Raw genomic sequence first — 17,800 nt, 5'->3', positions numbered from 1 at the left:
GTGTTGTCGTTGTTGTTGACAAAAAATTCTCCGGGCAAGCGCAGTGTTTGTCCGTAGACCAGTTCGGCTGCGGTGGCGTTGATGTCTTCTTTGTACGCGGTCCGGACCCCCAGGAGCACTATGGGTAGGTCGTCCGTCCAGCGGTCAGCAGAGTGGCACTTGATCGCTGCCTTAAGTTGCCGGTGAAATCGTTCGATGATTCCGTTGGCGGCTGGGTGAAAGGCAGTGGTACGTATTCTTGACGTACCTGTCAGCGCTGTGAGTGCTTTGAACAGGTGGGACTCAAATTGTCGTCCCTGATCTGTTGTCAGCCGCTGTGGAACACCGAAACGAGCGATCCAGCCATCAAAAAATGTTTTGGCTACGGCGGCAGCTGTGATCTCCGACATAGGAAATGCTTCCGGCCAACGGGAGAAACGGTCGATTGCCGTGAGGCAATATGTGAAACCGTTGGATGGCGGAAGCGGTCCAACGATGTCGATGTGGACGTGGTCGAATCGCTGATTTGGCGGGGCGAATGATCCAGTCGGTGAGACGGTGTGCCGGGTGATCTTGTTCTTCTGGCACGCAATACAGCTACGTACGAACTTTTTGCAGTCACGCTCGATGTCGGGCCACACGAAGGACTTCTTAACGAGGCGACATGTGGCTCTCACCCCGGGGTGTGACAACCCGTGCAGTGAGGCGATTGCCTGCTGTCGGAAGTCTTTGGTGACGAAGGGACGAGCGTTGAGCGTGGATGTGTCGCAGTAGAGTTGTGCCGTGGTGTTCGGGATGGTGATTCGTTTAAGCTGGAGACCTGTATTGGAACGGAGGAGCTGTCCCAGTTCGTCGTCGGACTCTTGGGCGGAGGCGAGTGCCCGGAAGTCGATCGCCTGTGTGATAGGCTCTATTCGAGACAAGGCATCTGCAGGGATGTTGTTTGTACCCTCGACGTGGCGAATGTCTGTGGTGAATTGTGATATGAAGTCTAAATAGCGAAATTGTCGAGGAGATGCCCTTTCAGGTTTCTGTTTCAGGGCGAAAGTCAGCGGCTTGTGGTCGGTGAATAGGGTGAACTGCCTTCCCTCGAGCATGTGTTTAAATTTCTTGACGGCAGAGTAGGCAGCGTACAGCTCCCGGTCGTAGGCGGACCACTTTTTCTGTGATTCAGATAGTTTCTGGCTGAAAAATGCTAACGGCTGCCAGTGCCCGTCGATCCTCTGCTGTAGGGATGCCCCTACGGCGGTGGATGATGCATCAACCATTAGGGAGAGATGCGCGTTTTGTGACGGGTGGGCTAGGAGTGCAGCATTGGCAACGGCGCTCTTTACGTTGCGGAAGGCACTGTCGGCATCGGAGGTCCACTCGAGGTGATCTTTCGGACTCGGGTTGCCCTGAAGCAGTTTGTTGAGCTCTGAAGTGATGAGGGCTGCATTGCGTACGAAGCGGCGATAGAAATTTACTAGTCCCAGAAATCGGCGTAGATCGCGGACGGTAGTTGGTCTAGCGAACTCGATAATTGCCTCGACTTTTTGTGGAAGTGGGCGGATTCCTTTTGGGTTGACCAGGTACCCGAGGAATTGTACTTCTTGCTTCCCGAATACGCATTTTGATGCGTTGATTACAACACCATAGTCACGAAGTCTGGTAAATAACTTGCGTAGGTGCTGCAGATGTTCGGTTTCGTTTCGGGACGCTATAAGTATGTCGTCGATGAAGACGTAACAAAATTCGAGGTCACGAGTAACTTCGTCCATGAAGCGCTGGAATGTTTGCGCAGCGTTACACAAACCAAAAGACATGAAGTTGAACTCGTATAGTCCAAACGGTGTGGTGACGGCCGTTTTCGGGATATCCTCTGGGGCTATAGGGATGTGGTGGAAAGCACGGACAAGGTCGACGGTTGAGAAGTACCCACAACCGTGAAGAGTGGATGCGAAGTCCTCTATGTGAGGAACCGGATAACGGTCGGGTACAGTTCGTGCGTTGAGTAGACGGTAGTCACCGCAGGGTCGCCACTGGTCGTTCTTCTTTGGGACGAGGTGTAATGGCGATGACCAGCTGCTGGTGGACGGTCGGCAGATCCCTTGAGCGAGCATGAATTCAAACTCGCGCTTAGCCAGAATGTATTTGTCCGGCGCAAGTCGCCGGGGTTTGCAGCGCACTGGTTGTCCAGGCGTCGTGATAATATGATGGACGGTGGAGTGTCGGACGGGTGCGATGGTTGGAGATGGACGTGTTATCTCGGGAAACTCGCTCAGTAGTCGATGATAAGGAGAATTGCCGGCAATAGTTCGTACTGACGGTGCAGTGACGCTGAGGATATGTCCATGGCTGACCAGCTTCGTTGTCGAGTCGATGAGACGTTTGCTGCGAAGGTCTGGGAGAAGTCCATAATGTGATAAAAAATCGGCACCGATCAATGGTTGTGTGACGTCAGCTACAATGAATCGCCATGTAAAGTTTCGTCGAAGAGAGAAGTCTGGCGTGATTGTTGCGTAGCCGTATGTCTTGATTGCTGTGCCGTTCGCTGCGAAGAGTTGATAGTCTTCTACACAGCGTTTTGGAAGGCGTGAAGCAGGATAAACGGAGACATCGGCGCCAGTGTCGATTAAGAATGCGACTTTGGACGTACGATCTGTGATGAATAAGCGACGGCTTAAGTTTTTGGAATCAGTCGCCGTCTCTACTGACTCCCGTTCTCGTTTCCCATCGAACAAGGTGGTCGGCAGCGTCGGGCATTCGCGCCGAATTTTGCGTGGTACCAGCAGATATTGTTCGGGAAGGTGTTAGGTGGGGAGCGTCGACCGAGTCTTCCACGGCTCGAGGAACGGCGGCGAGGTGGAGAACGGCCATATTGTCGTGACATCTCGGAAATTTGTTTTGAGAGTTCGGAGATTTGCACTTCGAGCGCGGCGATTCTGGGATCGACCGTGGCAGAGGCCGTAGACGTGGCGGAGATATTCGGTGTCGAGGGGTACATTTCGCTAAGGCGGTCGGCGATCTTAGCGAGAGATTCGAGTGTGCCCTCGGATACGGTTAGTATCTTCTGTATATCGGTGGGAAGACGGGACAACCAAATACTTCTGAGTAGATCCTCGGTAACCGTATGACCTGCGAGAGTTCTTAGGCGTCGAAGAAATTGCGATGGTGTGCGGTCGCCGAGCTCTTTGGTACGTATAAGCTTTTCGAGGCGTTGGGCTTCGGACTGGGACAAGCGGTCGATCAGTGCCCGTTTAATCGTTTTGTATTTGTCGGTATTCGGAGGAGCGGCCAAAATGTCTTGAACTTCGGTAGCCATACGTTCAGATAAACTCGCGACTACATGGCTGTATTTCGTTTCATCGTGGGTTATATTCGCGAGGACGAATTGGCTCTCCAACTGGGCGAACCAAAGTGCTGGGCACTCGGTCCAAAATGGCGGCGGCTTGACGGCCACGTGGCCGACCACGGGTTCACTCATTCTTTCACGTACCTGGTAAAATGTTTCTGTTCTCCAAGCGAAATTTGTAAATCCGATGAGTTATCACGTTCGGGTCACCAAATGTAGGCACCAACGTGGGCGATGGTCGATTGGCACTACAATCCTTTGTTTAGTCGTAAGTAGCGGAGCTTTTGTCGAACACACCTAAATTGTCTCCTGGCAAGTCGAATAAGCGCGGTGGTCTGACGAAACGCTCACGTCATCCACGGGAGGCCCTCTGGTGGCGACTGTAGGCGTTAGCGCCTCACATCAATTCCGAACGCTTTAATATTTATTTTAAATTTTTTGGACTAGACCGTCTATGGCTTTACCACTGATACTATCTTTTCCACAGAGGCTCTGGACAAGTCAGAAAAATCAGGTAAGGCTATGTTCGGCACTAACACCATACAACTATCCTATCTTCCTTTGTTTATCTTGTATTGTCTTGTTTTATCTCATGCCGCTCTGGCCGTTCTAAGCTAAATTTGTACTCTTCCAAAATCTTAGATTAATTAGTTGCTGGTTGGGGTCTGGCTCTCTTGGGCTATCTCCTCTCTTTTACCAACTATTTAAATAAACTTAGTAATAAAAATTTAAGGTACCTGGCTATACTCTAATAAAATTTAAATTTTTAAATTACCAACATAGTGCAAATTTTTAAATTATAGTCTATTTATCATCAAACCTTATATATTTCAAATTTATGTTTGTTCTCTAAACTTCTCGTCTTTATCTGGAGGATCCCTTAGTCACCATTACTGCCAATTTTCTAGCACCTGGTGATTTCCATCCTACTAACCCTAACAATTACTAACAGATAATATACATACACAACTCTCAGCCTTAAGTTCACATTACAAGTACAGACTCCAAACATCACGTATAACTTATGAGTCCTGACAAGGGACTAGTTCAAATACAATATGAGCCCTCACGGCACAAGCACACCTTTCACTCTACACATTCTGGCCCCTTAGTGCTATCTGAGCTGGAAGGGGCCTTACTTATTTTCAGACTAAAACTGATCGTGGTAAAGTATAAACATAAAAAAATCTCTCCCAGATTAAGATAAATGGCAAAATTATCAATGTAGTAAAGCATCTGAAATATTCTGGTGTGATATTGATTCATCCCCTCTTATGGGATGATCACATTGAAGCTGTAACCAGGAATACAGGTTTAATCATGCAGGAATTTGCTCAGATAGCTAGAAAAACATCAGGACTTTCATTGAATGCCATGAACACAATCTATGACCAGATTTATATTATCTTGGTTACTTATTCCTGCAGCAGCTTTGGTTGGGCATCCAACAAAGTTTACATTAAACGAATGCTCATCTTATCTTAACGTTGGGAACTTATGCTTATCACTATATGCTATCGTACTGCTTCGAATTGCAGTATTCAAATCACGTTCAGGAAGCCCCCATTGACCTGATTATTCAGGTCAACAAGAAGATACAAAACATCAAATGGGGAGAAAAAATTAATTCCAGTGCCAGTCTGATCAACTGCTACAATTATGAGTTGACATATCCATTCTCCAATACAAATCTTCAATATGGAAATCTTCACTGATAGGTCCAAATTCCACGACTCTGTCTCCTGCAGTTTTGTTGTTTACATCATAAATGTTCCAGCAATATCGTCTAAGCCACTTATGCACTGTTTTTAGGTTTAGCTTTTTGCCATTAAAATGGCCCTCATCTGGAGTGCAAACAACTATTTCTGTAGTTACATCCCAAATAACCACTCACTGTTTATTTGCTTACTCTTTAATCAAGGGCAATAATCTACACTCACTTGTCACTGAGAACAGGAACATCAAGAATAGCACTAGTAATACCATTTCTATTACCTGGACACGAGGTAATGAGCATGATGAAGAGCACCTCCTGGTAATAAGCGTGCGGAACACCTTGTCAAAGCAGTTACCATGAAAAACACCATCCCTCTCATCTACGACAATGTAATTAAGCACACCTTTCACCAGCTCTTCTGGAGGGACATCTTATCTACCTGGCACAACAAGTGGAACGGTAACAATACCTGCATTATCTAGAACTATATTTCAAACATCAGTGATTATATGAAGCCTGACTGGTTTGTGCTGATACCATACAACCTAGTTTCTTACTGGACATGGAAAGTTTAGTGCATATGTCTCCCGCTTCACCAACCATTATTCATCTCTTTGACCTTTCTGTCAAGTTGAGAACAGCAGGACTCATTACGTTTTTGAGTGTCCCATTTTTTGTAGCATAACAACTGGAGATTAGTATTCTATTACAGAACCTTGGCATCCCTTGGCCATGCCGTCACTCTGACCTACTTGTTCACAAGGAAATTTATCTCGCTTTTTCCAGACTGGCAAAGAAATACTGTACTGCCAACTGTCACTTGTAATGGCTTAATCTTGTAACATGTAACTCCTAGCGATACTGCTGTCTACTGTATATGCTTTAGTTCCTTACATATGTTGTTTTTATGTGTTTTCTCTGTAATTTTTATTGTTTTGTCATGCATTATATTTGTATTGTTTTGTTCTGTTATGTATTGTATTTATATTGTTTTGTATATTCTGTATTATGTAGTGCTTAGGTTTATTTTGTGTATTATTATTATACTTTATATCACTTTATTGTATAATTACTGCTCTGTCAGATATATTTGGTACCTTCTTGTATACTACCTTTGTCGACTTAACGCGACACCAAGAATGTAATTTGCACTTTAATAAATAATACTGACGGACTGACTGACTGTCGTTTTTTCGTAAGTGAATCTATAATTAAAGCTGGGTTGTATTTGCATATTTTTTATTCAATAAAAATAATTTTTTAAAAACCTTAATTGTTTTTATTACCAAATATCTATTTTATTATTTGCCGTTTATTTCTTATAGTAAGTTTATTATGTTTATAATTGTAAAATGTAAATGTTGATGCAATATAATGATGCGATATTTTTAAATTAATCAATCATGTAAAAATCTTAAAATAACATTTTATATCATTATTTTGTTTGTGTGTGTTTTTATAAGTAAGTAATTCAAAAAATTTTATCACGAAATGAATATTTACGTACAATATAAATAAAGTGCACAGACTTTACAATACTAATCAACTTAATGCAATTCGTGTGTGCATGTAAAAAAGTAGGTCATGCATGCATTAGATGATTAACTTCAAACTTATGCATTAGATGATTAACTTCAAATTTATATATAAGAATATATAAATTTTTTCAAAAAAATATTTTATTATAATGGCTATTGTTATATTAACGTAGATTTTATTTTATTAAATAGTTGGTATAAAAACATAAAAAGCATACACAGAATTCTTTGTTCACATATTTTATATACACATAATAAGAAGTTTAAACAATTAAAATAATTACATGTTTGGAATTTATATTAATATTTATGTCAAATTTATATCATATCGAATATTTCATGTCATACAATTACCTATAACAGCTTCAACACTACATGTAAAATCACAGCCACAGGTTTTGCAACTTAATAATAAGAAAATTTTCGTACAGAAATGCATTTTTACATTTAAATAGATAAAATAAAATAAAAGTAAGTCACCATGTATTTGAACAAAAAGTAAGAATTAATTTTTTTACAACCATATTCACTTGTATTGTAAATTCAATTTTTGTGCGCAATGACAGCAATTGTCACTAATGGATTTCAACATTTTTAAATGTATTTTAAAAGCAAAATATTTTATCTCCGTTCCCACTCATAGCAGTGGTGACCAGACCCAAACACTGGGAAGTTCGGTCGTGGGTTCGCGCCGCAATCAGACAAGCTGTCTGCTTGAAGTTTTCCGGGTTTTCTCCTTGCCAATAACAACTGAATAGGAGGCCAATTTCCATAAAAGTTTTTCCGGATAGCATTTTTACTCGCGCGCGCGTTTAGGCAGTTCGGATACGGTTGGCTCATCAGTCGCATAGCGATCATTAACACACGTCAAATCGGAGAGAGAGCCTATAGAGCTAAAATCTCCATATAAACTGAGAAGAAGAAGAAAAGTAAATATTTAATGGCAAGTTCAAAAGAAAAAACAGCATATAGGTAAATTGTCTAAAAGTGAAATAGTCATTGTAGAAATCAGAAATACAGTACTGGAAGAATAGACTATATCACAAGATTCATTAGAAAAAAATTTGATTTTATACACAATGTTAATACAAGATGGCGCCTAACGCTTTCCTCTAGAGCCAAATTGGTTACGTAATTCATTTACTAATTAGCCTAAGACTTGACCAATAGAATTTCGGCATTTCGTTGTTGTCTAGCTTTATACACAAGTTTATATCCCAATTTGTTATTCATTGCATGACCTTAAGGTCATTTAACTTGTTTCTTTTATTAAAAAATTTTAAAGTTTGAAACTATGCATGGTGCGATATTTCTTTGCAGCAGAAGTAATAGAAGACGATATATAGGGTGATCGCAAACAGCTAAAAAATGTCAAATATATCAGGAAAGTGAATAAAGCAATTTACACATATTCGTTAAATATTGAAATTCCCTCAATTTTTCAGACGAAAAAAACAAACATCAGTAACAATACATCAATACAATGCTTGTTATGACTTGGGTTAGGTCTTGATTATGGTAGCAAATACTGCACAGTATTATAAAAAGTCCCGAGTAAATATACCGAAAAATGAACAGAACGGAAATTCTAGATTACATAACGTAATCGTGTTTGAAGAAAGTACCGTTGTTGCATGTGTTCCCATGTTTGATTACATTTAGCTTTGATAAGAGTGATGTACACTCTTATCGAAGCTAATTGTAATCAAATTATGAAGAGTGATGTACACTCTTCATAAATTCTACTAAATAACAAATAAGTAGCCCAACGTTCATTATTATCTACGTGTCAGGATAAACAGGTGTCCAAAACCTTCGGATAAACTCAATTAATAACAGGGGTTATTAAAAGAACTTACTGAGCCCGTAAGTGACAAACCTGCAATGAAGTTGTAAGTGCTTCATTTAAGTTTGAGGTAAAAATAATCCATACTCATAGGTCTTTTTACCAGAGAAATGGTAGATAATACGATATGTATATGCTGCCAACATAACACGATATGATAATGCTGCCAACCTTATTTAATTAATATTATATTACATATCCAGCTTTACCTGGTGTTTGGGAATACACGTTATGCCTTTATATCTTACGCTAATCATTCAGATGCTAATTAAATAATTAATGATATATTTGTGAAGTTAAAATTGTGGTATCTGCACATTAAACCATGCATGTATGTTCATAAGAATATAAATAAGATTGTAATTATAGGGTTCTATGTAGACGATTTCCTAGTTATTGGTGCTTACAATGTTGTCATTAAAGCAATAATAAATATTATTAACTAATACACTTCCGGTGTACAAATATTAATGTGAAAAAAAAAAACGGTTATAGACTTATCACATGTGGATATAAACAATTTTTTAATAAATTTGATTTAAAATGATATTACTTAAACACTTCAAATAACTTTACTCACAACATTGACATTCATTTATGAATTATTAAATTAAGAAATATTGAACTTATAAAATCGGAGTTAAAATATTAGTTTTTGTTTATAATGCGTAATTGTAAAATCTTAATTTATTTCACTTTTATAATTCTCTACAAACAGTTTATATTAAAAAGTTTTATTGGAAATATAAATATAGCTGCCATTGATTGGTAACAATCAAGTAATGCATACTCAACTTACTTTTTTGTACACATATATATCGCATTTAGTTAATGCTATAACATCTGAAACGCCCAATCGAACATATATTTTAATTTTTTTGCTCTAAATAACCTTATATAAATATATAAACCGTATTTAAAAAATTAAAAAAATAACTTAAATGTCAAAGAAAGTATTGAAAACATTGCGTGGACATTTTGCAATTGAACGATTCGATCATTTTACTTATATTGCATTGGCAATTTATATTGTAATAAATAAATTGACATTTCTTTTCAGAAAGTTGAAAATAATAATTAGATTTAAACGAAATGAGGTTGATTATCGTTTTGTAATGTTGTTTATTGTTTTTTAAACGCATTTAAAAAATTTTTTTCGAACAGACCTACACTTTGTAATAAGTAGTTGTAAGCATTTGCGATTCGAATTGAAACACATACTGTACCTTAAATATGATTTTCAATAGTACTTAAATATGATGTATAGATCGTTATCAATTATAAAATATAAACACCATAAATAAAACATTTACGACCGATTATAGCGAAAATAATGGTAAATGAAGATATATTCAGTTTACCTATATAAAAATAAGTAAGCTTAACACAGTCATGAGCTTTTTCAGTCACGAAAACCGAAAAAACGAACTGCGTCACTAAGAATCGATCAATCGTAACGAATAATATGAAGAAGTATGCGATGTGACTCGAAGGTTGAGTGAAGGGAAACAGGGGTTGCACGAAAGGGAGTAAGAAATAATATAATAAGAATGTTGTATTAGTTGAAACCATAAATATACGATTAATATTCATGAAGCAAAGATTTCTAATATTAGTATTTAATATCTTATTACCAATATTTTTCTAGAGTTAGTACGATGCGAACCTGTTGACGTTTAACAAAGCATTGTCTTATTGTAATTAATTCCGTCGGTGTTGGAAATTTATAAGATTCAATTCTTGCACTTAAAAAATAATCTGCAGTTAATCCGATCGGTAAAAGTTTAAAAACAGCTACAGTCGAAAAGTGAAACAATAAAAATTGCATTAGTAGAAAAAAAAAAAAACAGAATAACCTTAATGAAATAAACTTCTTTTCTGTGTTAATACGATGAAAGATACTCAATCAATAAAACCTCACTTGACAATCTATTGCAATTATTACAGTAATCCAATGAAGTCCGGAATTACAGTTACAAACGTGCTGATTTGACGTTCGATTCACGTGATCCTTCAGCAGTACCCGCCTAATCACAAATAAAATTCGATGGTAAAACAGATTTGTTTATTGATTCTTTTAATTCCTGTCCACAGAGGAAATCTGTCATTAATCACGGAAAATAGAATAAATCCATTGCTGGCGTTTACCAAAGATTAAACATAAGTGTATTATTTATTTTTTTCCAAATTTATTTGATATGACTTTAACATCAAGTTTGATATTATTTATATTGTCTCAACATATTTTAATATCAAAAGGTAAGACTTTAAGTAAGATTTTACATTTTAAAAAAATTTTTACTCCATTACTAAAACGAAAGCTAAAAATCTGTAATAATTACTGAAACGTGATAAATACTAACTTCAAATGTTTATTCACATAATATTAAATATATTAATTAGCTTCAATTTGTATAATATTTAATTATTAAAAAATGCAAATGTGATTCAGAATGTTTACCTAACTATGAAGAATACTTATAGAATATTTAAAAATTTCCTCAATAATTATAACTCTTATTTTAACAAATAAAATTTATTATTTACATAAATAAAATGTTTTGTAAATATTTTCACTGTAGAATTAGTTAAAATAATCTTATATAAAATTATTATGTTATTTTACAAGCAAGGTCGAGTTTTCATCATTTTTAGTTCCATTAATCTACTTTTTTTCCTAAATTATTCATCTAGACTTCTGTCTCGAACGTGTATATGTTAGATATGCTGGATCTTTTTCTGGTTTTTTTAGAAAGTGAGATGGAGCACTGATCTCCTCTTTGTATCTACTCTTTTAGTGTGTTAGATGATAACTCATCCGTATGCAAGACACCACTGATGTATTTTGCAGTGCTTGAACACAGTTGCTCAAATACTTAGGCCCGAACTTTTAATTATTATTGGGTTTATATCTGAATATCTGTCTGTAAATCCAACTGTAGGTTTCAATTATAAACATTATGTACTGTACAGTACATTTTTTAATGTAACAGAAATTAGTAGCTCTTAGATTTTTTTTTGACATATGTATACAGACATTTGTTCTTAGCTTTCAAAACTCATGTTTAATTATTGTGAGCTTAAGTGTTTTGAAAAAATCTAATTAAATTCGTTGTGTAGTTAAGTATGCGGTAATTTGATTGCTGCTGTGCAAAATAAATTTACTTGTAATTTATACGCATTAATTCTACATTTACTCGTAAATTTTAATTGCGATTTACAGGATGATTACACTCTTATCATAAAAGTATACAATCACATCAGTAGTTTACTGGTTTTTCAAGTGTTAAGTTTTACAATAATAAATTTATACCGCTGTTTTATATGTAACATGAAAATTATAAGTAAATTATATCTAATGATAGTTAAATATGTAAAAACCTTTCATTTTTATTAACTCGGACTTATTATCTATCAATGATGAAAGGGTTCAAAAATTTATTTACCAATAATTAGTTGAAAGACTTACATCTTTAAATGCAACCTTTTCCACTCCCATATCTGTTGCCGTTTTTAACATTTCGTCTGCATGCTTAATTGCAAAGCTGAAGAGACAGCTATGGTTCAGACCAGTTATGTAAATGATTGAAGTTGTGGTGTCATTGCAATGCGAAAATGCCAATTGCTACCAGAGGCTAAAAAATTTCTAATCCAGCATTATGTATAAATGCTGCCTTCATGTATTCAGAGTGCCTGTGGTTGGGTGTTTTAAATGCCAATCATGCCTGTATAATGCAGTTAAAGACATAATGCACATTACTACATTAATGAAACCAGGATGTGATTTTTGTCGAATTTTCTGGTATTTCGTATTTTGTGATTTCATTTTGATTATGTACTGAAAAAATCGTGCATTTTAGGGATACATTCATGATCAGCAAAATGTGTAGATTTTAGATATAACACTATATAAAATTGTGGATTGATTATGATACATGTAAAAAGCAGCTATAAAAACATAGTTTTCTCTATTACATAGACAACAGAAACTGTCGCTACAAACTCTGCTTTTGATAAATTTGAGAGATAATTAGCAAAATGAAGTGCAAATATAGTAAATACAAACTCTGTTTCTAATCCTTAATATTACAGCATAATCATTTTTATTTATAGTGAATCCTGGCAATAAAACACGCACTGACAAAACTAACCAATATATTGTCTATACCAAGATAATTCTAGTTCTGTTTGGGAACAGAGAACAGACAATATTAAAACATGTGGAAAACAATAGAAATGTGCTACAACTCCAGATTCACGTTAAACGATAGGCAGTCCTACTGTTCACATACTTGTCTTATATGATAGTTGAACAGAGCTAGTAATGGCAGGAAGAACATTAATAGCACATTGGTAGATTCAGAAAATCCTAAAAGTTCATGCGTTGAATTTCGTTATAGAGCTGCAAACAACCATTTTGTACGAAGACAATACACAGCCACAACGACTAGGGTTTACAAGAATTGTCTTTGTCATGTTTCAAAACTTCATTAGCTGCTTAGTGTCTAAATTAGTTGTCCCTGTTTTAGATCAATTATGTGTAACCCAATAAAATTACTCATTTATACTTCAACGAAATAAGTAATATAAAGGGCAGCTGCAACATATTTTGTGAAATATCTTTTTATGCATGTAGGGATTTCTGTCTTACAATATTGCCGGAGGTATCCAGAAAAATAGAAAGCCTATAAGGCCTTAAAGATTTTTTCATGTTGTACATCATTTCACTTGTTCCACAACGATTTTCTGGAATGTTTTAACTATTTATTACAATTATCATAAAGTTCAGAGATGGAATGTTTTATTTAATTGTACTTTATCCTTCTTTGTGCATAACTTGTTATGCACAAAGAATGTTAAATATACTATATATAAGAATGTTTTAATATACTTTCACTAACTATGTTAGTGAAAGTATATTAAAATTATTTTTAATGTGCTTTTTATGTTATGTCATTTATACTTTTATAAAATCATATACTTAAAAAAATAATTTTATTTTTTTAGCTGAACTAAATGATTCGAATGAATGGAAAATTGCTGCAATAAAGGTAAAATCTAGAACGTAAAATCTATAATACTGTATAGTTATATCAATATTATTTTTAAAAATGTCTCTTTTATTTAAAAGAATCCTAATTTTGTGATATTTGATGAAGCTGGAAATGAAATGACAGGAGGATATAAATTTCAAGTCTTCAAAATTCTTCAACAAAAACTGAAATTTCGGTACTTTCATAATTTCGTTTAATTAATTAATTAATATATTACATTTTGTTTTTATAAAATGTTAAAGAACAGCATAAATTACAAAGTCAGTTACAAGATAAATTAATCAATTTAGTTGTTACATGTTTACCTGTGTAATCATAAATACATGATTAAATACTATTTATTTCAGTACAAAAGTGCAATGGTTGTACAAAACATTTATCAGCATTTTTGTGTATAAATATAGTGAAAACATTAGTTTTTCTCTAACTTTTTAATTTTGTTGACATTCAGTTAATACATTTTTACAGAAATATACCTTTTATGCTTTCTTTACAGACCTAACCAACTAAATTTGTAACTAAAACATTGGTAAAATTACTTAGCATAATTCCTTACACCATCTCACAAAATATGTTCAGAATTGTTTTCGGATAAAATTACAATTAAATAATTAAATTAAAAAAACCTTGTTTATCTCACAGATATTTTACATCACTAGAAAGAAGACAAAGTGCAGAAATTAAAGTGACAATCGTACATATTATTCAATGCTGATAATATCACAATTGCACAATGAAATGCGTCAGTAAAATCGAATGTAATTTACACAGAGATTAAATCTCACAAAGAGAAATTTTTTATTTAGTTTTAAGAGCTTTTTAATCTCCACATTTATACAGCATTTAACATTTTAGTACATTCTTACGTTATTTTTTCCAAACATGTTAAAAAAATCTATTTTTCGTGTACAAATAGTTACTCCATAGCTAAGCCAGTAGACGATTACTATGGTGCATTAAGCAAGAACGGAACATGGACCGAAATGATTGGGAAAATTCAAAGACAGGTAAGTGACATAATAATGGATTATTCGCACTTATTTTTTATATCTAAATATTTTTTATTCACTTTTTCCTTTATATATTTTATAAAAGTTGTGTATTAGTTTTTTTTTTATTCAGGATGACACACTCAACACAAGTGTTTCATTGTATTATTAGGGATATTTTTTTAGCAAGTTTATGCTCATTAAAATACAGACACAATAGATATAATTACACACTTTATCAATGTAAGTTTTAAAAATACAAAGCTATGTAAATCGTTGTGTAATATAAAATGAAAATAAGTTTCAATAGATTTGAAATGCAAAATCACAAAACGAATTTAGAGATATTTGTTAAAATAAGTACAGTAGAGCCTCGATTATCCAACCTAATTGGGGACTGGGGTAAGTCAAATAAATGAAAGGGCAGATAACCGAAAAGTATGAAAAAAATCCATTATAAATGTAGTATATTATTATATTCCATGTAATTAGTATTTTAGTATATTAGTATATCACTATAAACCTACCTTGCGTTGAATTTTCATCGATGTTAAGTCTAACAAAAAATTTTTAAAATAATAATCATCGCTATTGTATCGTTAAAAATTAGAAAATTAAGCCTCGTTTAAATACCGGCTCCCTTTCATGGCCGAATGACTGTTGCCAGCTAAAACACGTAAAAATAATATTAAAGTAGCCAAGACATAGCCAAATATTGTAGCGCCACATCACTAGCGGGCATTTGAAATTTGCCGATTAGGATGGTCAATTAACCGAGGGGTCTATTGATTGGGGGTCGGAATATCGAGGCTCTACTGTATATATTTAGTTTTTTATATTCACTTGAACTTATACATTATTACACGAACTGCATAAAGGAGCTTAGATGTAACCTTTTTATAAAGTAAGATTAGATTAAAAAAAAACAGAAAACCATTTTCACGAACTTTACATATTACGTAATTTAATCTCATAAAGTGTTTGCAAGAAATAATTTCCTTTATTTAGGAACTTTCTTACGCATATAAACTAAATTTATTTATTTTTATAAAGAATTGAATAAGTATATTCATAAAGTTTATTAAACAGTAGACAATACCAACAAATAAAAATATCAACTTTCATAGTTTGTAGTTATAACATGATAGTCTGTAATCTGTTTTTATCACTATAAATTTTAACATAATAAAATTATCCTGTGGTATTAAACACTTTAATGGCTCTTTGAGCATGTACTGTACAGTACAATACCTATGTATTGATGTATAACATGTGTTGGTGTTATAGCTGTGTTGGTATCCTTTGCACGATTTTTATATCCTTAACCTCAAGGACTTATCCCGAGAAAACTCAGGCAAATTCTATAGCGTTACATAAAACTTGGGCGATTGGATTTTCTGAAAAATTTTTTTTGGATTTTTCGATGTTTTTTAAGTCTACAAATTTTTTCAAAACTTTTTCCCGGACGAAAAAATTTTATCGCGATTTTAATTTACCTTTAATGATGCACGATTGACGCTTAATTGTTTTTTAATGGGATTTTGATATCAAATTTCATTCCTTGTTCTAAAGTTGTAGTGCACGGATTTTACTTTGGTACAGTTATTTAAAGCTAGTTTCTGATATAAAAAACGACCTCCAATAGTTTTTAATTTTTTTAGTTAATATATTTTATTATAAGTACATTTAATTAAGTCAGGGGGTCGAAAATCACAGTAAAAATTTGAATTTTTTAAAAATATTTAAAATTATATGGCCAGCTAGTATTCACCCTACTATAAACTTATCGTTTCCCGAGACTTCTATGAGAATGACCTGGGAAATCCAACACCACCTGTTCTCAAGGTCATCCTGCTGTCGACACAATGACTCATCCGTGTAGGATTTCACAGAAAGGGGAGACAAAGAAACTTAAACTTCGAAGCTTTTTCTTCAAAATAAACGCATTTCTTTTGTTTTTTTTTCAGTTTTAAATATTTTTATGCTTAATTACATTAATATTAAAAATTGCTCAGTACCCAAAGAGTTAAGACACTGAGGTGGGGTTCAAATGTATTGCACCAACCTGATATGCATTTGTCATTTTTTAGAATATAATTGTAGTTTCTAAATGAAAATTTGCTGTGAGTACATCTACCATTTTTTGGATTACAGAGACGTATTTCACAGAGATCTAATATACAGCAATCTAGTTATATAGTATCAACTTTTACTTTATTTATCGTTTATTTTACAACAAAATGATTATAAAGCAACAATTACTTCTTAGAATATTCAATTTCTCGTATTTTTTATTACTTTCAATTATTATTAAATATAATTTAAATGACTAAAAGTTCTAAATTCAATTACAAGACTATACATTATTTAGAATTTTAAACTGTGTTCTGAGTTCACAAACATATTATAACACTTGTTCTGTTAAACAAGTTATAAAATGTTCTTACACAACCTGTCAAAAAATTAAAAGTGTAACACAAACATTTTGTAAACTATCAGTAATCTGAGTACTATGTTTTAATGTTGTAATTTAAACAGAGTTAATCAAAGCCTATTTTATGATGACATTATAAACTAAGTGTAAAATATTAAAGCAGTTTATATACTAGACTTTTGATTTAATATAACAACAATCAATTTAAATGTTTATTAAAAACTTGATATTGTATTTTCTAATCTCATTAAAACTGTTACTTCAACAGATGCAACATGTTCGCACAGAATGACAGTATATGCTAGGAATAGCATTATTTGTATCTAAACATAAATTTATAAAAGCAATAATAGTTATAGAATATGCATTAATTTCACTTTAAGTTTTCTTATTGAATAAATTCGAGCAATTTTGTATGGCTGTTGTTCCTGATAAAAGAAAGCATCAACTAGAAGAGGAAAATAATTTTCTGTATTCTTCTAAGCAAGTAATCATTTATCATTTTATTATAAATCTCATAGATCAAAAATTTTGGCAGTAATTAAAAATATTAATAATAACTTAATTAATATAAATAAGATGTTTTTGAAAAACAAATGATTAGTGACTATTTATTATGATAATATCATATGGTCTTTGTGATAATTTTTTAAATTTACAAAGGCAATGTTTAATGTCTTAGAATATTTGTTAAATCAAAGCTGCACTTATTCAGAAGTAATTCTTCTTCTTTTGGTGTTTTTCTTTTTAATTTCAGACGGGATGGAAGATTTGGAACATCAAAAACAGATGAAATTGAATTCTATTACAATAATTTTCTACCATCAGCTTTTTTAAAATCAAATTCTGACTTCTCAAAAAGTGTCTAAAAATTTAGTTTCATTACATTACAAAAGCTATTTTAAACTC

At 34.0% G+C, this 17,800-nt stretch overlaps 1 protein-coding gene across 1 annotated transcript; it reads right to left on the bottom strand.

Moving 5' to 3' along the window:
- Positions 1 to 2,652: 2,652 nt before the first annotated feature.
- Positions 2,653 to 3,563, bottom strand: LOC111621985. The gene has a single exon (XM_023364278.1). The coding sequence runs from the start codon at positions 3,443 to 3,445 to the stop codon at positions 2,669 to 2,671; it is 777 nt and encodes a 258-aa protein (XP_023220046.1). The 5' UTR covers positions 3,446 to 3,563; the 3' UTR covers positions 2,653 to 2,668.
- Positions 3,564 to 17,800: the final 14,237 nt, after the last annotated feature.

The sequence above is a fragment of the Centruroides sculpturatus genome, unplaced genomic scaffold (genome assembly GCF_000671375.1).
Source record: "Centruroides sculpturatus isolate CEXI.00-Female unplaced genomic scaffold, Cexi_2.0 scaffold82, whole genome shotgun sequence".
Lineage (NCBI taxonomy): Eukaryota > Metazoa > Arthropoda > Arachnida > Scorpiones > Buthidae > Centruroides > Centruroides sculpturatus.
This window is presented reverse-complemented; position numbering and strand designations above follow the sequence as displayed.